Below are 19,100 nucleotides of genomic sequence, written 5' to 3'. Positions count from 1 at the left end.
ATTTTAGAGACCAGGGTTCAAATCCCTGCTCAACCATGGAAAACCACTGCATGACCATGGGTGTGTCACATTCATTCAGCCTCAGAGGGAGGCAAAGGCAAACCCTCTCTGAACAAATCTTACCAATAAAACCCTGGGATAGGGTTGCTTTAGGACCGATGTAAATCAGAAATGACTTGAACATTCACAACAATGATAACAAATGATTTGGGAGCAGTACATGGAAGAGGTCATTATTTGCTGTGGCACCCCAGTAACGGAATGTCCTCAGAGGCCCACTTGGCACCAGTGCTGGTGTCATTCCAGTACTACATCAAACATGGCTTTTTATTAAAACCACAAAGTCCTAGTTGATGGTATCCAATTTGCATGTGTGCTATGGTTGACGTTGTAAATTGTTTTAACTAGTTTTACACTGTCTTGATTTAATACGATTGTCCCTCCATATTCGCTAGGGTTAGGGGAACAAGACCCCCGTTAATATGGAAAAACTGCAAATAACAAAAACACTGTTTTTACCTGAGAGGACACCTCTCTAGGAATCTCTAGGTCCTCCAGTGCAACTCTGTGGTCAATGTCCAACATACAGTGACCATAGAATGGCACTGGAGTAGCTACAAATGGTCTTTCAGTGCAACATTTAGTTAAAGTTGACCACAGAGTTGCACTGGAGGACCTGGACAGTCCTAGAGAGAACATATTAATGAAATCTGTGAATAATCAAATCCGCAATATCAAAGCCACAAATATGGAGGGATGACTGTATATTCTCATTATTTTAAAACTTCTGAGAAATAGATTGGTAGGTTTTGTTGGCATGTGATAATGGCAGCAAGAACTTTTTTGGCTAAATATTGGAGATTGCCTACCATTCCAACAGGAGGAACAAATAGGGATATTAGCATAGTATAAATTGATAAACTGATATACAATTGAAAGAAGAGCTAATAGCAAATTTACCAGAGATTAGGAAAATTTTTAGGCTCATGTTACAATATAGCTTTGATAAATTAACCACTTCTGGATTTGTAGAGGTATGATTTGGTTATTATTTGTTCATGGGAGATATAATTATGTAGTGTATGATGTAGTGCTGGACTATAACTCTGGAGATCAGGGTTCAATTCCCCACTTGAGCATAAAAACCCACTGGGTGACATTAGCTGAGTCACACTCTTTCAGCTTCAGAGGACGGCAATGGCAGATCCCTTCTGAAGAAAGTTGCCAAGTAAACCCTATGATAGATTCACTTTAGGACCACTATACATCAGAAATGACTTGGAGGCACACAACAAAATGTTAATGTAAAAAGGCTGGAAAAGGAAAAATGGTACAATTTCATTACCAGTTCTCTTTTTATGTTTCGTATTAAGGTTTACCTAAATATAATGACTTAAGCTGATATCTTGTCATTTGGAAAGTTGTTTTTAGCAATGTGTTATGTGATGTGTTATTGTCTTTTATGTGGGGTTTTCCCCCCTATTTTTGTGCATTTTGTATGGAATATTCAATGTTTTCTCTTGAGTTACATATTACAGTTTGCCCACACTATACACGGGTGCACTATATGTGATTTCTAGCTTATTCAGAAGCTGTGCGACAATAAAAACAATGGCACATGCCCCCGCTCCCCATTGTTTCCAGTGGGGTGCAAGCATACACAGGTTCCCCCTACTGCGGAGGGATCCAGAACAGATCCCCCGCGTAAGGGGTGGACCCACTGTATATGTTATATAATTAATACAAATATTTGTCAATAAATATTTTTCAAAACTATCCTAAATTGCCTTAAGATTCTCAGATATAGGGTTGGATATAAATATTTTAATAAATAAATAATAAACCTCTACTTCAGTGTATTGAAATGTTGCTGTATTATCAGGTACATTCCCTGATGCTCAGCTTCCTTCAAAGAGGATCATTGGACCAAAGAACTATGAATTCTTAAAGTCAAAGAGAGAAGAGTTTCAGGAATACCTGCAGGTAGGAAGAAAATGTCAATTGAGTATGAGTGTCCCCAGGTAGAATGGACACACACAGTGTGTCTTGTAGCATGCATTGGTCATATATCAACTTTCTAGTTAAGCAATGTCACCTACTATTCTCATAACTCCTTATAAATTATAAATGACCAAGATATTACATGGCTTTCTTATGCAGACTCTTAAAAATTATCTTTACTTGGTATAGAACAAAAGTTGTTTTAAAACTGTTGTTACTGAAAAGGCACTAATAACCTCATTTTCCCTTTTGTCTCCCTAAAAGAAACTTTCACAACATCCTGAGCTAAGTAACAGCCAGCTTTTAGCTGACTTCTTGTCCCCCAATGGTGGCGAAACACAATTTCTCGATAAAATGTTGCCTGATGTAAATCTTGGTATGTACAAAGTTGTTGTATGAATTTTTTTTGCCATGTAGCTACAGCTGTTTTCTGTGTAAGCTAATTGTGATTTAGACAAGTGGGTGGGAAAAGGCTGTTTCCCTGATCATACAGAAGTCTTTGTCTTTGTTGCACATCTGTAAAATAATTCTTGATAAATAGATCTTATAACTTGGTTCAAAAATATTTATTTTGGATCCAGAGGTGTTTGATTGCAACTCTGCTCATGGGATGAATTTCCACTGGCAGAAGGTAATGCAGGGAAGTGCATTGCCATTCACCAATTCTCCCTGAAATCCCTGAACCCTTCGAAAATCTGTTTCTGAAGGTTGGGGAACTTAACAAAATAGAGTTGGAAGCAGTGGAGGACATGTGTGGAATCAGCAAAATTCCCTTCTCCTTCTTCCACCCCACCTTGGCATCTACCAATATCTGAAATCAGTTTGATAATTCTGAGCAAAGGTTGACATGGCATAAAATATCTAGTAAATGAAATGAAATCCATAGAGTATAAACTCTTATTCTTTGTGTGCTATTAGAGGTTTTTCTTAAAATAATATGAATGTACATAGTGGCATTAAAGTCTCAGATGAAATACTATGAGGCATAGTCCTTACATACATTGAACAAAGAATACCTGTTTTGAGAGTATAGCTTGCAAGGTACAAAAAACCTGTAAAACAAGAAGAGGATCACTGTATCAGCTTTGTTGTGGAACAAGCACAAATTATTGTGACTTCTTTTTTCCTTTTGATTTTTAATTATAGGCAAAATTATAAAATCTGTTCCTGGAAAACTGATGAAAGAGGTGGGTAGAGATTCTTAATTGGGTTTGTAATCCTTATATTTTGCTAAAGTCCACTTGTGAATTTAGCCCATATAGTTTTTATATTGAACCCTTGCCCATTACAGCTATTGTTTGGTTAATTTCAGAAAGGCCAGCACTTGGAGCCATTCATTATAAATTTTATTAATTCCTGTGAATCTCCTAAGCCTAAACCAAGTAAACCAGAACTTACTATTCTCAGTCCTACTTCTGAAAACAACAAAAAGGTATCGTATGTCCTTTTGGATGAAACTTGGGGGGGGGGGGACTGGCCAGTGAGAAACAATAATTGGTTGTGGAAAAATAATCTTGATACTTCTGGGAACAGTTGTCTCTATCACTGAAATTCAAATATTTTGTTTGGATATGCCATATATGCTTTTTGATCCTCTATCCCCAAATAATTCTAGCTGGTCCCATGGCTGCCTCCTCGATCTCTGACTTTAGATCTTCTCCTCCAACAAATAGGTAAATAATCACAACAAGGCCTTGCATACCTCTTAACAAATATGGGTCTAAGACAAGGCTTCAGTCCCAACGCACTAGAAATTAGGCACAAGCTAAAGAAAACTCGTAAATTAATCATAGACCTGGCTGAAAGACAGCAGAGACTACAAAATTGCTAGTAGGATAACACACCCAAGAGAACAGTGCTCAAAGAAAATAGGAATGATAAAACATTCTGCTCGACTTAAGACAGACAGACAGCATGTTGCACTCCACCCAAGATTTCTTCTAGGACATCCTGGTACCTGTACTGGAAGACTTGCGCTCTAGTGCCAGGGTGTGCTAATGGACTGTTCCTCTTGGGCAGGCAAACTCTGGTCCAAGCCAAGCTCTGAGGTTCATTGTCCCATGGCTGAACAAAGACATACACTCTCATTTTCCAGCTGTTAGTTTAGATCATCTACCAGCACTTTCTAAAAATGTGTATGAGGCCAAGCAGCAGTGTGGCAAATTCAGTTTGTTTTTCTCTCTAATATTACATACCGTATATACTCAACAATAAGTCAAGAAATTTATGCCCCCAAATTGAACCTAAAATCCTGGGTTGACTTATATATGAGTCAATAGCTAATACTGCTTAGAAATGTCCTAAAACAAACAAGTGTGATGTCCCAGTCTTGGTGCCTCGAGGCACTGTGTTTTTCTGTGTGTGTGAAAGAGGTTCCCAATCCAATTTGCAAGGCTTCTCTTCCCATGGAAAAACACTTCATTGAACATACTTGCTTCCCTCCACAGTCCGATTTGCAAGCCTCCTCTTCCCATGGAAGAAACACCTCATTTAACACTAATTCCTTCCCTTCTCAATCCAATGTTAAAACCTCTCCTCCAGCAGCTGAGAATCAGTGTTAGGTGGTCCAAAGAGGTCCAGAAAAGGAGAAAGATGGATGGAAGTGGTATTTCCCCCTTTCCATCCTTCCTTATAACCCCCTAAGGTTTACCCTTGACTTATTTACTATAAATGAGGTGTTTTTTTCCATGAATTTGACTCTCAAACTTTCCCTTGACTTATATATGAGGTCAACTTGTACACAAGTATATATGGTAATTTAGAAGGACTTTATACTAGGAAGAAATTTTATAATGAACTTACCTGACTTGACCCCAAGTCAAGCTGGATAGTATAGCCAGAAGAGACACGACAAAGATAGTAACACAGATTATGGACTGATGGACACACCTGGTCCATTGTTGTATTTGAATAGAATATCCTAAGCCTTTGTGCTGTTGGTTCATAGACACTCAGATATGAAATCAAGACATCTCCTTGTTTACCCTCCAGCACAATAAACACAAGAGCAATGTCCCAGTTGTTCAAACACAAATTGTTTTCTTAAGGTGCTGATCTACCCAAAATGTTTTGTTAAAATTCAGCTGTTCATGTAACTTTCTCCTGTAGATCTCTTTTGTAGAATAAACATCTTGTCTAGTTTAAAGCTCCAAGGATTGAAGAATTTTTATCCCTTCCTAAATTTATATCCATCCTTTGTTTGCAATATCATAACTAGTTATGTCTTGACATTTTTTTTAGATTTGATAGGCCAGGTGTATTGGAGAAGAGGCCAAATACAAATGGGCTGCTCTTTTTAGATAAGCAACCCCTGATCCAATCCAGGCCCTTCACTCTTACTTGCCAAGAGATATGTCAGCCTGGTCAGAGAACATTCAGAGTGGCTTTGGGTCTTGCCATTCAGTTGGTCAAAGGAAAGCTTTGGTGCCATCCACCTTACAAGAGAAAGAGGTTTCTTACAAGAGAAAGAAACTCTTGCCAGTTGATTGGTCAAAGGAAAGCTTTGGTGCCATCCATCTTGCAAGAGAAAGAAGCATTTTCTAGGGAACTGATTTCACAACAAAGTTCTTAACCCTCAGTTGTGAAATCAGTTCCCTAGAAAATACTTCTTTCTCTTGTAAGATGGATGGGTTTTATGTAGAACAACTTCCTTGGAAGAGATATTCTTTTAAAATGTAACACGATCTGAAGTTGTTCTACATAAAATCCAAAGTTCTTAATCCTCAGCTGTACTATCAGTTCCCTAGACAATATCCATAGGCATAACCATGCAGCAAGCTCCTAAGAAGAATTGCAACTGTAGACTACATATACATATACTGCCCTGCTGGAATCTGTGTGTCTGGCAGAGACATAGTTGGCCTTTGCCATGATCAACAGGGTCCACCTGGAGGCATTGTCTGAAATAAAGCAGCAAATGAGTGAAATTTGCAGATGAGGTTGTGATAAAAAATGTATCTTAGGGGTGAAGCAGATGGGGTAAAGGGAGCAGACAGAGGCTGCGTCAACCCCAATCACTCCAGCTCACTGCAGTCCTGAAGCCGATGCTACCGTGGTTCTGAATGGGCTGCTGGCAAGAGCAGCTTTTTTCTGCTCCTTTTTGGGCTGGCTTTGGGCTACCTTAGGCAGCCTCAGAGCAACTTCCGGGTAGTTTGAGGGCGTGCCCCCAAAGTGCTCAGTAGTCCCTTTATTTGGCCCGTGTGTTTCAGGCCAGTGTTAGGTCAGCTCACTCAAATACTAGTTTAACAAGCCAACTAGATATCAAATTGCTTGTTGTTGTTATGTGCCTTCAAGTCTTTTCCAATTTTGCACAAGATTTGTTCAAAAGGGATTTTCTTTTGCCTTCCTCTGAGGTTTAGTGTGTGGGACTTGGCCAAGGTAACCTAGTGGGTTTCCATGGCTGAGGGGATATTTGAACCCTGGTCTCCAGAATCATGGTCCAGTGCTCAAACCACTATATCACACTGGCTCATATTCTTGTTAGACCCACTTAAAAAAGGAATTCTACTAATCCACTGGGGGTGGGGTGTCTTTTCTCTCTCTCTCTCTTTCATTCATTCATTCTTTCTTTTTTAAAAACAATTGACTCTCATATAACTACACAAACTGCTGTTGTAACTCTCTTGTTTATAAAATTGACTTGTCATATACCATTAAGGGGTGGCTATTTGATGAGTAAAACAAGCTCCATCTTCTCTTTGAGACCCATAGTTTTTTGCTTCCTTCATTGTTATTAACATCAGTATAGCAGCATGGTCTTGTAGGCCATGGAATGACAGGAATAGAAACAAGAGTTAAATGGGGGTAAATGCTAAATAACTATAACTACAACAGCAGCAGCAATAATAATGACAACAACTATTAAAATGGAAGTTACTGTATTTCTTGATACTCATATGATATTCATAAACCTTTCAAAAGCACATACCGGTAGGTGCTAGGGATGTACAAACCATTTGGTTTAGTTCTTGATTAGGTAGTTCAGAAAATAGTCTGGTTCAGCACAGACCAATTTGAACCAACCTAGTTCTAAATCTCAAATTGGCAATCCATATCTAAATCTCTGTGCCTTTCTGTGGCTACCCTTGGAAATAAAACTATGGAAATGGTCAGAATGTTGTAAAGTAAACTGTTCTATAATAATTTAAAGCAGTTATTTCTGTTGCTTGAAGATAGTTCTCACTCCCTAGCTAATTTTAATTATTTATATAATACATTCTAAGTCATTTGTGTGCATCCTCTCAAGTTGCTGTAACATTTTAAAGGTAGCCCAGTATTGCACAGGTTGCATGAGGATATTGGCTAGTAAGCAGTGAAATCTAATTTGAATCAGGACTTCTTGCTCAAACTCCTAGTGGGTTTACACAAAATCCTGTTTTGGGGGTGCTCTGAACTTAAGTTTCCCACTTACTGTATTACCAGTAATGCTTTGGGGGAGCCAATATTACTCCACTTCAAATGGCTGGTTAAATTTTGGTGAATAGTTTAGCAAAGGTATCCAGTTTTGGTTAGCTCAGCTGTCCTTCAGAATATTTTATTATAATTTCACAGTGCTAAAGCAAAACAGCCAAAAAAGCAAAGTTCGTCTCATCATGGGTAGATTACTAGTGACAAAGCTAGGAAATGTGAATAATTTGACTAAGTTGTGGTTTCAGCCTTCAGGTGTGGCTGGTAAATAATGGAACATTGCTTTTGTTGGATATAATATATCACTTCAGAACCTCTCAGCTTCTTTTTGTGCAAGAGAAAATTGTCACTGATTCCATTAAAACTAACCAATGGTTAGTCTTGTTTGGTGATAAATTTGCCTAGTATTTGTTCTTTTTAAAAACTTGATTCCCTTTGGTTTTAGCTTTTTAATGAACTCTACAAGAACAATGCGAACCGCTCTGAGATCTCAGAGAGAAGACAAAATCAGAACTACTTTATGGAAATGATGACTGTTGAAGGAGTCTATGACTACTTAATGTACATTGGTAAGAAGTTGTTTCTGATTTTTCTTAGCATAAAGCATACAGTAATTCAGTTAAATTTGTCCATTTGTTTCAGCAATACACCCTGAAGTTAAAATATTAATGCTAATACAGCAGTTTTTTCTTGTTTTGACAGCCATTTTTGTGCATTGAGGGTTTGTGCCAACATTAGATAATTCTGACTACCATGATCATGGATGTGAAAGTGGACTTGTTGACTCAAGGTTCATATATATGGAAATCATACAAAATTAATATGAGCTATTATGGAAGTTTTGAAAACCTTATAAATCAAATTATTTTGTCCACCACTTTGACACAGATCTTAACAGTGATACCAGTTTATAGGGTTTTGCTTTTCTGGCCATTTTGATTTTTTTTATTTAGGTATTTATACCCCGCCCTTCAGCCCTAATGGCTCTCAGAGCGGCTTACAATTATTATTTTTAATCAGACATTTCCCTGCCCTCAGGCTTACAATCTAAAAGACATGAAACAGAAGGAGAAGGGAATGGTGGAGGGAAAGAGGATGAGGTCCAATGGTTCTTCTCTCCCTCTGAGGCCTGGACCAAAGCAGATGGATTGGAGGGGAGGCTCTCTGTAAAGATATGTATTGGAATGATAGGGTGGTAATTGGGCAAGGTGTTTAAGTGATGTACAGTGTGCTCCCGTTTTATGCAGCTTTGAGCATATGTGCTCAAGCCACACGGGAGCATGCGGGGCACAAGGGGCGGCACATCCCATTCGAATGAATGGGGTGCGCGCCCAAGGCCACGCGCACAAGCTCCATTCATTTGTATTCTGCTCTGGTCAGGCCCCACCTAGAATATTGTGTCCAGTTCTGGGCGCCACAGTTCAGAAAGGACATTGAGAAACTGGAGCGTGTCCAAAGGAGGGCGACAAAAAATGGTGAAAGGTCTGGAAACCATGCCCTATGAGGAACGACTTAGGGAGCTGGGGATGTTTAGCCTGGAGAAAAGAAGGTTAAGAGGTGATATGATCGCCCTGTTTAAATATTTGAAGGGATGTCATATTGAAGAGGGAGCAAGCTTGTTTTCTGCTGCTCCAGAGAACAGGACCCGGAACAATGGATGCAAGCTGCAGGAAAAGAGATTCCACCTGAACATTAGGAGGAACTTCCTGACAGTTAGGGCTGTTCGACAATGGAATGCACTCCCTCGGAGGGTGATAGAGTCTCCTTCCTTGGAGGTCTTTAAACAGAGGCTGGATGGCCATCTGTCAGGGATGCTTTGATTTGGATTTCCTGCATGGCAGGGGGTTGGACTGGATGGCCCTAGTGGTCTCTTCCAACTCTATGATTCTATGATTCTATGATTCTATGAATAGATGGAATTCGCCTTACGTGGGGTGGTGGTGTCCGGAACGGATTCCCCCATGTAAGGTGAGGTTTCACTGTAATTGTATTTTCCCCCTCTCCTTGTGTAACATCAGAACTTGAGGGGTGAAACAGACAGGGCAAAAGTAGCGGCCCCAATTGGCTCCGGGACCACGGCAATTGGATGCGGCAGTCCCGACTTTTTGTCACTCCTTTTTGGGCCACCTTAGGCGGCCTTGGAGCAACCTCCTGATGGTTTGGGGGGGGGTGTTGTTTGAACAGTCATTTGAACACCACACCCTCAAAGTGCCCAAAGGCACATTATGTGACCTGTGTATTTCAGGTCTGAGACTCTGATCCAGCTAAAAGTAAGAAAACAATGGATTATGAACAGCTCTCGATTCCCATCATTTTGCCTGTGTGTGGAAGAGTCCTGTGCTCTGTATTCATTTACTGTAGTAAAAGAAGACTGAGATTTTGGGGGCTATGCTGCTGGGATAAATGAAATAAGAGAACAAAACAACTGACCTGGTGGCCAGTTCTTTCAGTCCTGCTCATTGGGGAAAGGAGACTGGAAGGATAAATGATGTTGTCCCCCTGGCTCTCCCCTTGTGGATATCTGGGGTATCCTAATAGGCTCTGGGGCTGGAAATAGTTCCTTGTATTCCATATTGTATTTTGCACTCTTCCTTAACGTTAATGAAATTTGGAACACAAAAGCATAATCAGAGGCTTGCCAGTTTGAAATCTTGAGTTATACACTCCAAAAATATAGTCTCATGCATTAAATATACATAGTATTTTTCACATAAGTATATATAACAATAATGACCTTACAGGTAGAGTGGTTTTCCATATACCTGACTGGCTTCATCATATGCTAACGGGAGGCCGAATTCTCTTCAAAAACACCTTAGAAGCATACATGGACTATTACCTGCGGTACAAGCTAGAACAGCTCTTTCAGGAGCATCGTTTGGTGTCACTTATCACACTTTTGAGAGGTTAGTGTACAGTCTGAAAACTATATCCTGTGAACAGTGGCTTAGGGAGCTGGATATGTTTAGCCTGGAGAAAAAAAAATTAAATGAGATATGCTAGCCACCTTTAAATATTTGAAGGGGTGTTATATAGAGAATAGAGCAAACTCGTTTTCTGCTGCTCCAGAGACTAGGACATGGAACAATGGATGCAAGCTACATGAAAAGAGATTTCACCTCAACATTAGGAAGAACTTCCTGACAGTAAAAGCTGTTTGAGAGTGGACCACACTCTCTCGCAGTGTGGTAGAGTCTTCTCCTTTGGAGGTCTTTAAACAGAGGCTGGGTTGCCATCTGTCAGGTGTGCTATGATTATGAATTCCTGCATGGCCAAATGGGGTTGGACTGGAAGGCCCTTATGATCCCTTCCAACTCTATGATTCTGTGAATTACACCAGCTCAGGCCAGTGGTGTTGCCACCCCTGGTGTCACTCAGTGGGGGGTAGGGGGACTGCCAAGAGTTGTGACCAAAAGGGCATGCTCATCCTTCTCCTACATTGCTGTGGCCTACTCATGCATAGACTGCTGCCAGCAGCTCCTCAGCTCCCACTGCCCACTTGTTGTGCTTTGCTTTGCCTTGCCCACCCGCAGCCCCTGCTGCTTGCCTGTGTACAAGGAACTCTGGGGTTTGTAGTTCCTGAAGTGACCAGCCATGTCAAAGCAATCTGGAGAGGGCGCTGATCCCACATCCTATATAACCACACAGCAGAGGCAGGAGCCACAGCAATTCCTGCCAAGCAGCAAAAATAGACCCACTCTGGAGCAAGAGGCAGCACCCTTCTCCCAGGCCAGGGAGAGCTCCTCTCAAGGCAAGAAAGCCAGCTGTGGGGACAAGGAGGGCACCAGCCTTAGCCAGCATTCACTATAGTTTTTCTCTGAGGAGGGTGGTGGTGGGGGAGAAAGTTTCTTTCTAGGGCGAGGGGACCCAATCTTCGCCCCTTCTATGAAGTCTGTGGCCCAATCCAGGTAGGAGAGCAGGAATTGAAGAGGGCCAGGTGCTCTTGGCCTTGTCTTTCACCATAGCAGTGGTGGCCTCCTCACGAGTAGACTGCTGCTCCCGCCATGAAGCAAGGCTGGCTACACTTGGCCTTGTTTTTTGCTGCAGTGGCCTACTTTTGAGTCTTTATGAAGAGACTTTGGCCACTGCAGCAAAGCCAGGAAGGACAGACTCCCCCCCCCCCCCAGGAGGAGGACTTGATCTGGTGGCCCCCATCTTCTGGAATGTCACCTGGTGCAGGCTGCACCACCACTCCACACCCCCAGTTTCCCATTGCCTCAGGCAGATCAATGCTCTGTTAATAATAGGGACTCTTGCTCCACTTTATTACTATAGGGCTTTTGTGGATGATTGTTTCTTCATTTTATTATATAAATAGCAACTAAATAAAGGACTTTTAAATGAAATAAGACCTTAAAGGACCTATTGGTCAAGTAGCTTGAGCTGGAGCAATTAAATTAAATTAAAAAAGGCTTATTAGTCAAGTACCTTTCATTAACTGATGGAAGTTAACCAGCTAAAGTAACTGGTCTGTTTATACAGAGAGGTCTGCAATGCCCTATTTTTTCCCCTCCTCTCTCCATTCAGATGCTGTGTTCTGTGAAAATTCTGAATCTCGGTCTCTTCAAGATAAGCACAAACGAGCAAAGAAGACTTTTGATGAAATGATGAAATACATTCCAGGTTCATTGTTTTCTGTGACATGAACTGTCAAGAGTCACTCAAAATGGCTAATGTCCATTAAGATCCATAGCTCATATTCATCTAAATATCCTTTTCAAGTACTCCTGAGTCCTGTGCTAGCTGAACATTCCAAAAGGAAGCTATGGTTGGTGGTCATGAGTGCTTCTGGGAGGCCCAGTATAGTGAACAAGGACATACACTTTTTAGTTTTCAGTTTAGGTCATTCACCAGGGCTTTTCTAAGCCCAAGCAACGCTTTGGCAAATGCAGAGGTTTTTTTTTTAACACTGCATAACTTAGAGGGAGCTTGTACTAGGAACAAATTTTATAGCGAACTTACCTTGGTTGACCCCAAGTCATGCCAAATGGTATAGCCAAAAGAGACATGACAAAGAAGGTAAGCAAGCTGGCAGACACACCTAATCCATTGTTGTATTTGAGCAGGGTATGCTAAGCCTCCATGCCCATGGTCCTGGGGAAATTGTTAATTCATGGACACTCAGATATGAAAACAGGACACCGCCTTGTTTACCGTCCAGAACAATAAACACAATAGCAATGTCCCAGTTGCTCAAACACAAATTGTATACCTAAGGTGCTGACATAGCCAAAATCTTCAGCTGTTCATGTAACTGTTTCCCACAGATTTCCTTTGTAGAATAACTCTTTTGGATATTTTAAAGCTCTGAGGATTTAAGAATTTTTATCCCTCACTGAATTTATATCCATCTTTTGTTAGCAGTACCATAACTGGTTATGTCTTGACGTTTTGTTTAGATTTGATAGGCAAATGTATTGGAGAAGAGGCCAAATACGAAGGCATCAGACTTCTGTTTGATGGATTGCAGCAGCCAGTGCTTAACAAACAGGTAGGTATTGTTATAAAAGATTGAGTGATTTCTAATGCCGCAAGCAGCCTAGTTTTTCTTTAAAAAACAAACAAACCCTTGTTGTTATTGTTGTGTGTCTTCGTGTCATTTCTGATTTATGGCAACCCTAAGGCGAACCCATAGGCTTTTCTTGGCTAAGCTTGTTCAAAAGAATATTTTTGCCATTGCCATCCCCTGAAGCTGAGAACATGTGACTTGCCCAAGGCCACCCAATGGGTTTCATGGCCAAGCTGAGGTTTGAACCCTGGTCTCCACTCAACCACCATGCCACACTAGCTCTTATACTGTTGGTGAATACTAAAATACTAGATCCTCCTACTGGTACCACAGAGAGTTAGAGCAGACACATGATGGACTGCTTGTTTTTTCTTCTGGAAGGCATATCAAACAGTAACTACCCTGATGATTCACTTCAGTTCCTTAAGAAAGCACTTGATTAATTGAAAGTCAGATTTGGCAACATTAGTAGTCTGCTGCACTTTACAATATAAAAGTACCATTCACTGCTAGATCATGTGGATAAGCAACTCATCGTTTTACCTTCACACCTAGTAGGCAAAAGAAGGGCCAGTGCAGCAGACCAGTGCAGCATCCAGCATAGCAGCACTGGGGTTTATGGACTGGGAATGGTAACAAGGACACGTTCCACTTATTAGCCCTATATATAAGCAAGAAAGGGAATCTAGGACAGCAGAGACCTTAAGCAGCAGAAGTTGAGGGATGAGATTTATGAAATACAGAGCTAGCTATCACTTGGCATCTATCCTTGCTGCTACCATTTTGGCTCTTGATGAATCCCACTGATGGTGTGGATTCAGTGAACTGCCAAGTTTCTCAGTGAGACTTCACTGAATAAAGGAGCTACTAGCTCCCTTTGTCATGGCTATATTCATGAACCAATAACAGATTAAGGAACCTTTGCCTCAACAGCATGTAACAAAATAAACTACCATATATACTAGACTATAAATTGACCCCACATATCAAGTCAAGGGCAGGTTTTGGGGCCAAAATAAAGGATTTTGATACGACACATGGATAGGTTGAGTGTAAAATTTAGAGGCTCCTTCAGTGTGTGTATGCCAGTGGCAAGAGGGAAACAGCAATCAGTACAAGGCTTCAGTGTTTCAGCCTTCACCTCCGAGACAGTGAAGTGCGCAGGTGGAAAAGGGACTGTTTAAAAAACAACAAACAGCCAGTCACCAAGGACTCTATCTGTGTGGTTCAGGACAGAAAGAAACTGCATTGAGAAATCTGAAAGAGCTGCTATCGTATTACCATTCTGATCTGTAAATAAGTCGACTTAGGATTTTGGGATCAATTTTTGGGCATAATTTTTTAAACTTAAAGACAAGTATGTATGGTAGTTTTAAAACAAGAGTAATAAACTTGCATCTTACATGTTGGATATGCCCACAGGGCCATCTTACATGGTTCACCAACTCCCAAGCTGTGACCTCACTCTCCTTGGGCCATCTGTATCTTCCCTAGTTGGGTGGAGCACAGAGAGGAGAAAAGAGTTTGTGTGTGTATGTGAGAGAGAGAAGCTTCAAGGTAATGCTTGCTTTTAGCTGTCCTGCTGAGATTTCCTCAGTCTTCATTTATCACCAGAGGGATGGAAAAGGGAAGCAGAAAATAGCTGAAATGGCTTTTTCAGAGCTCAAGTAGAGATGTGCCCAAGGATCGAGTAGGGAACCTGGCCGGGGTGGTTGGCTGAGGTGAGCTATGTGAAAATGGTGGATTGAAAAGCAGAGGAGGACGAGAGGAAGGAAAGATAATATCAAGTACATTAAAGGCTGAAATAGAAACCAGGAATGGAGAAAGACAGCAAAGAGATAGGGGGATGAAGAGATGAAGTGAGGGGTATAGATTGTGGAACTAGAGAGCATAGCAGAGGAAAGGCTGAATGGAAGAGAAAACTCTAAGAATGGCTAGGAAAACGGGCAAGAGAAGAAAGAGAGCTGGAGTGCATATCGGCAGCTCTAGCTCTGCCAACACCCACTGCCAGCACACAGCCCCCACATCTTTTCCTCCTGAATAATGTGGCCCTAGTAGGGAAACAAGGTGGCCATTTTTAACTGCTTCCATTGACTAGTATGCAAACTATAAAGGGTCATTTGAACATCACCCATTTGGCCCTTGTAGTCTCTTCCAACTCTATGATTCTATGATTCATCTTCATTTCTGGATTTCAAGCATATGTAAAATGGCTTTGGGAGACTTCAGCTTTTTGCATATCATAGTTGCCATGTGTAAGATGATTCTTTTGGGTTGATTACTACATACATGGAGCACTTGGTGCTTGGGGCACTGGAGGTTATTTTGTAAATCTCAAGAAACATAACCTCTGCTTGCCTTTTATTTTTAGTTAACTTATGTTCTTCTGGATATTGGGATTCAGGAACTATTTCCAGAGCTGAATAATGAGGTAAGTAATGACATAGACACACAATAACTACAATTTCTTCTTCTTCTTCCACTTCCTCTTCCTCCTCTTCTTCCTCTCCCCCTCCTGCTCCTTATTTGTTGATGTATTTCAACAGCTCATATTCATTCTTCATGATACCCCTTTTCTTGATCTACAAGTAGAAATAACTGTACACAATTGTACATATGTATATGAATAAATAGTTTTTCCTCTTTTGACAAAAATAAAGATTTGATTTAGGTCTGGTTTTGCTGTGAAAGGCACCTGGTTTCAGGTGCCTTACACTCCCTCCCTCCCTCCCAGAAGTGGCTGGACATTTTTGTCCAATGTTTATTGTCTGCATCCAGTTCAAAGCAGTTGAAACAGAGTTATGTATGTAGTGCTGTTTCATGTGTGGATGGGAATTCCTAGGTGATGTGTTTCCATCTGCCCCATCAAAATTGGCAGTAGTACTCCTTTGGTTATGAATTTATTTGTCCAGTGTTGCCATTCAAGACAAGTGCCACATAGTACAGTCGGCATGTCACTGCTCATTCAGAGAATTATGTTGCCCACACCTGTGTAACATCTCAGCCATGATTTCCTGCCTCCACTCTTTATCTTTTAAGAAAATAGCTTTTCAAACTGCCAATCAGTTTGCCATGGTATCCACAGCACATCTGACTTCTTGGCCCCTGGTGACATGTTCCAGTGGTAAAACTATGCTAGTCTATACTGGGGCATCAGACAGTTTAAAATGGCAAAGGTGTTGCTCTCCTGGTGTTGGACTATAGCTCCCAGCATTCTCTGTTATTTGCTATACCAGCTAGTTCTGCTGGGAGTTATAATTCAACATCTAGAGGGATGCCCTGTATCCATTCCTGATTTAAAGGCATATGCCTTTGTGGACAAGAGTCTACTTCATCAGCTCTTAAGGTTCATCAGGTAAGATTATGATGTCACAGTAAATCTGTTGGTGTTTCAGATGCCATAGGACCCGAGGCTGATGTTAACATCCCTTTCTGCTACTTTGTCCCATTTCCTTTATTCTTTGTCAAAAAACCTGGGTCCAGCTGGATCCAAAGATCTGCAAGCAGAAGAAATCTCAACAGTGGCACTCTTCCTTGAACAGCTGAGCTAGGGGAAGACTTTGTGTGATGCTGTGCAACAGACTGTGTGCCAATGCTTGTGCATTGCTTTTGTTGGCATGCAATTTGAGACAGGAGCTGTGTTTCTGTACAGACAGAAGCATACCTGGATTCCAGTCCTGATACACAAGGGTCATATTCTAAACCAGAAAAAAGCCTTTGTGCACACAGAAGAAGCCTTTGGATGAAGGACAGGTGCTCCCAGATCCTCCTTAGTGATTTTGATTCTTACAGGACTTACATATTGTTTATGTATGCCTCTTAAGAGTAAGTTTTGGGATGAAGGACTGATTATTAGTTTCTGAGAAGCACTGAGAACATTTCCCTTTCTCAGGGTTCTTGAATAGTTTTAGCGAGCACTACACAATTGAAGAATTTCATGATGTGCAGGCCTTTTCATTCCAGCAATCAGCCTCCAACCAGATTTCTCTGGAGACAGATAAGCAAGATAAAATAGGACCATTCCTTATTGTTTGTTCCCAACAAACTATTATCAGTAATAATTACTCTGAGTTCCAGTATGTTTTCATCATAGTTAAAAGAATGCAAGTCTTATTTTCTATGCATTTGACTAACTCATTTTAAAGCAATGTGTCCTAGTTTCTATTACAGGTTCTTGTGACATTTCCCCACATACTCCAAAATATACGTTGTGATGATACCTTTATTAGACCAAATACAAGGCACAAAATACACCATGATAGCTTTAAAAGCCCACTGGCTTCTTCATCAGGCAAAGATAGTTTTATAAATGATGCAGAGGAAGAAGAATGATGATGTTAAGGTCACAGGTTTGCCTCTTGCTTCATGTGTTTGCTTAAGATGGTTTTCATAGAAAGCTGATGCAGGTTGAGGCCACATCTCTTCGTGGCCATAAGGCAACTGGGACATGGGATCCTAACACTGTTATCTTTCTTCCCTGCCTTATTTAAAAAGTATATTTGGATGATGAAGCCAGCTGACTTTGAAAGCTAGCATGATATATTTTGTGCCTTTTTTGGTTGGCTTAATAAAGGAATCACTGTAATATGTTTTGGGGAGTTTGCTGTATGGTCATCAGGGCTATACCTTCACCCCCCACACACACACACACTCAAACATAGTGTATAAAACAAAAAGTTCTTTACTGTCAGACATTGTTTTTTAATAGATAATATTTTTCTCTATTTATAGTCTCTCTTTATGTTTCTGCACCCCAAGTATTTTTTTAAAAATCTTAATGGTCCAATGGCACTTTTTGTTTGTTTGTTTGTTTGTTTGTTTTAGCTGCCTTTCTTGAAAGAATCCTTTCATTCATAATTTTAAATTCACTGCTATCTTTTCCAGTACTGTTTTACTCAGTTCTTCATTATACCAAATGTTACAGCCCAGGCATGCACTTACATCCATTTCAAAGGACTTCTTAATTGAATGATAGTGTCTTTGCTGCAGCAGGATTCTGTGGTAGTGATCTCACTGAATTTTCTGCTGTGACTCAGTTATTGCAACCAGTCTATTGCACAACCTGTCAGAAATTCTCCTAGACAAATCTGTTGAAATGGAACGAGAATTGTGCAAAAGCATTTGCAGGGTCCCCGTGCAATTCAGTGAGATTTACTGGGAACCTTTTAGTGGCTTATGGTCCTTGACACAATGTACAGTATTAATGACTCTTAGGTATTTGAAGTGGAGATGTCATTTTTGCAGTGTAGGACAGTGTGGCTCAGAATTGTCTCACTAACTAAATGGTGCCTTCAATGAACCAAGCTCATCTCAGTATTTACCTTTAGAAAATTTAGACACTGGATATCTTCATAATTAATTTCTATAAGCTAATTATACTTACTACTGTAATTTATATTGCTGTATTCCCTCTGTGTCCTGGCTGAGTAAATTAAACCACAGGTGTTTCTCTCCCTGTCCCCCATATTGTTGCTCTTAACAGGTTGAAAAGGATTCTTCCTCCACATCAGAACACTGAATTAACTCCGTTCTGTAGATGGCTGCTAAGTTCTAATTTAATGGATAGGTTATTTGTGTAGTCTTGTACATTTTGCTTGTATATACAATGAACTTCCAAGTTCAGAAGAAATATTTACTCAAAAAATTAAACTTTATTATGGACTGAATTTCATTAAGACCTTGTTGCCTATTTTTCCACTGAGTAAAGTATGTTTTACTAACCTAAAACTGCAGGGAAAAAATGAGGAGACATTTTCTTTTGCCATCACTGAATATATGAAGGGCCCAAACATGAAAGAATGTTTACAGTGTTCCAGTACATATTTTTTAAGAAAGTACTTATTCTGGCTTTTACTCTAACTAGCCTTCTGTGGCTTAATTGAGGCCTTAATGCTAAACAATGGTTTTCTGCTAACCATAGATTCCAAACCATGGTTTGCGCTTCAGACACACAGGCAAACCATGACGTGTGAAATACTAGAACTTCAAACCATTGGTTTTTCAGATGGTCTTTATTCAGATAAACATTCAAATGAACCTGAACCATCCCAGTGTCTTTGCAGACATTGCCGAAATTTTTGAAGACATAACTACCATAAATGCAAGAAACTTAGGCAGGTTACAAACCGCCTATTTGGGGCGGGCCGTACCCGCCCCTTTCCCGCTGAGGCCACGATCTGCCGCT

The 19,100-nt window shown here is 40.5% G+C and overlaps 1 protein-coding gene across 4 annotated transcripts in view; it reads left to right on the top strand.

The window, feature by feature from the left end:
- Positions 1 to 18,582, top strand: part of LOC121917465 (sorting nexin-14-like) — a 66,593-nt gene extending 48,011 nt beyond the window's left edge. For 3 of the 4 annotated variants that reach the window (XM_042443459.1, XM_042443460.1, XM_042443462.1), the window contains 10 exons: positions 1,883 to 1,983; positions 2,266 to 2,377; positions 3,148 to 3,188; positions 3,314 to 3,433; positions 7,853 to 7,976; positions 10,149 to 10,313; positions 11,935 to 12,030; positions 12,807 to 12,898; positions 15,288 to 15,347; positions 18,399 to 18,582. In XM_042443459.1, the coding sequence (XP_042299393.1) occupies positions 1,883 to 1,983; positions 2,266 to 2,377; positions 3,148 to 3,188; positions 3,314 to 3,433; positions 7,853 to 7,976; positions 10,149 to 10,313; positions 11,935 to 12,030; positions 12,807 to 12,898; positions 15,288 to 15,347; positions 18,399 to 18,434 (947 nt within the window). In that variant the 3' untranslated portion in view covers positions 18,435 to 18,582. Of the gene's footprint in view, positions 1 to 1,882; positions 1,984 to 2,265; positions 2,378 to 3,147; positions 3,189 to 3,313; positions 3,434 to 7,852; positions 7,977 to 10,148; positions 10,314 to 11,934; positions 12,031 to 12,806; positions 12,899 to 15,287; positions 15,348 to 16,311 lie in introns of all 4 variants that reach the window. The other variant, XM_042443461.1, reaches the window with a different exon arrangement.
- The last annotated feature ends 518 nt before the right edge of the window (positions 18,583 to 19,100 follow it).

The sequence above is a fragment of the Sceloporus undulatus genome, unplaced genomic scaffold, assembly GCF_019175285.1.
Source record: "Sceloporus undulatus isolate JIND9_A2432 ecotype Alabama unplaced genomic scaffold, SceUnd_v1.1 scaffold_19, whole genome shotgun sequence".
Classification (NCBI taxonomy): Eukaryota; Metazoa; Chordata; class Lepidosauria; order Squamata; family Phrynosomatidae; genus Sceloporus; species Sceloporus undulatus.
Note: the sequence above shows the minus strand (reverse complement) of the source record. Positions and strands in the feature narration are given on the sequence as shown.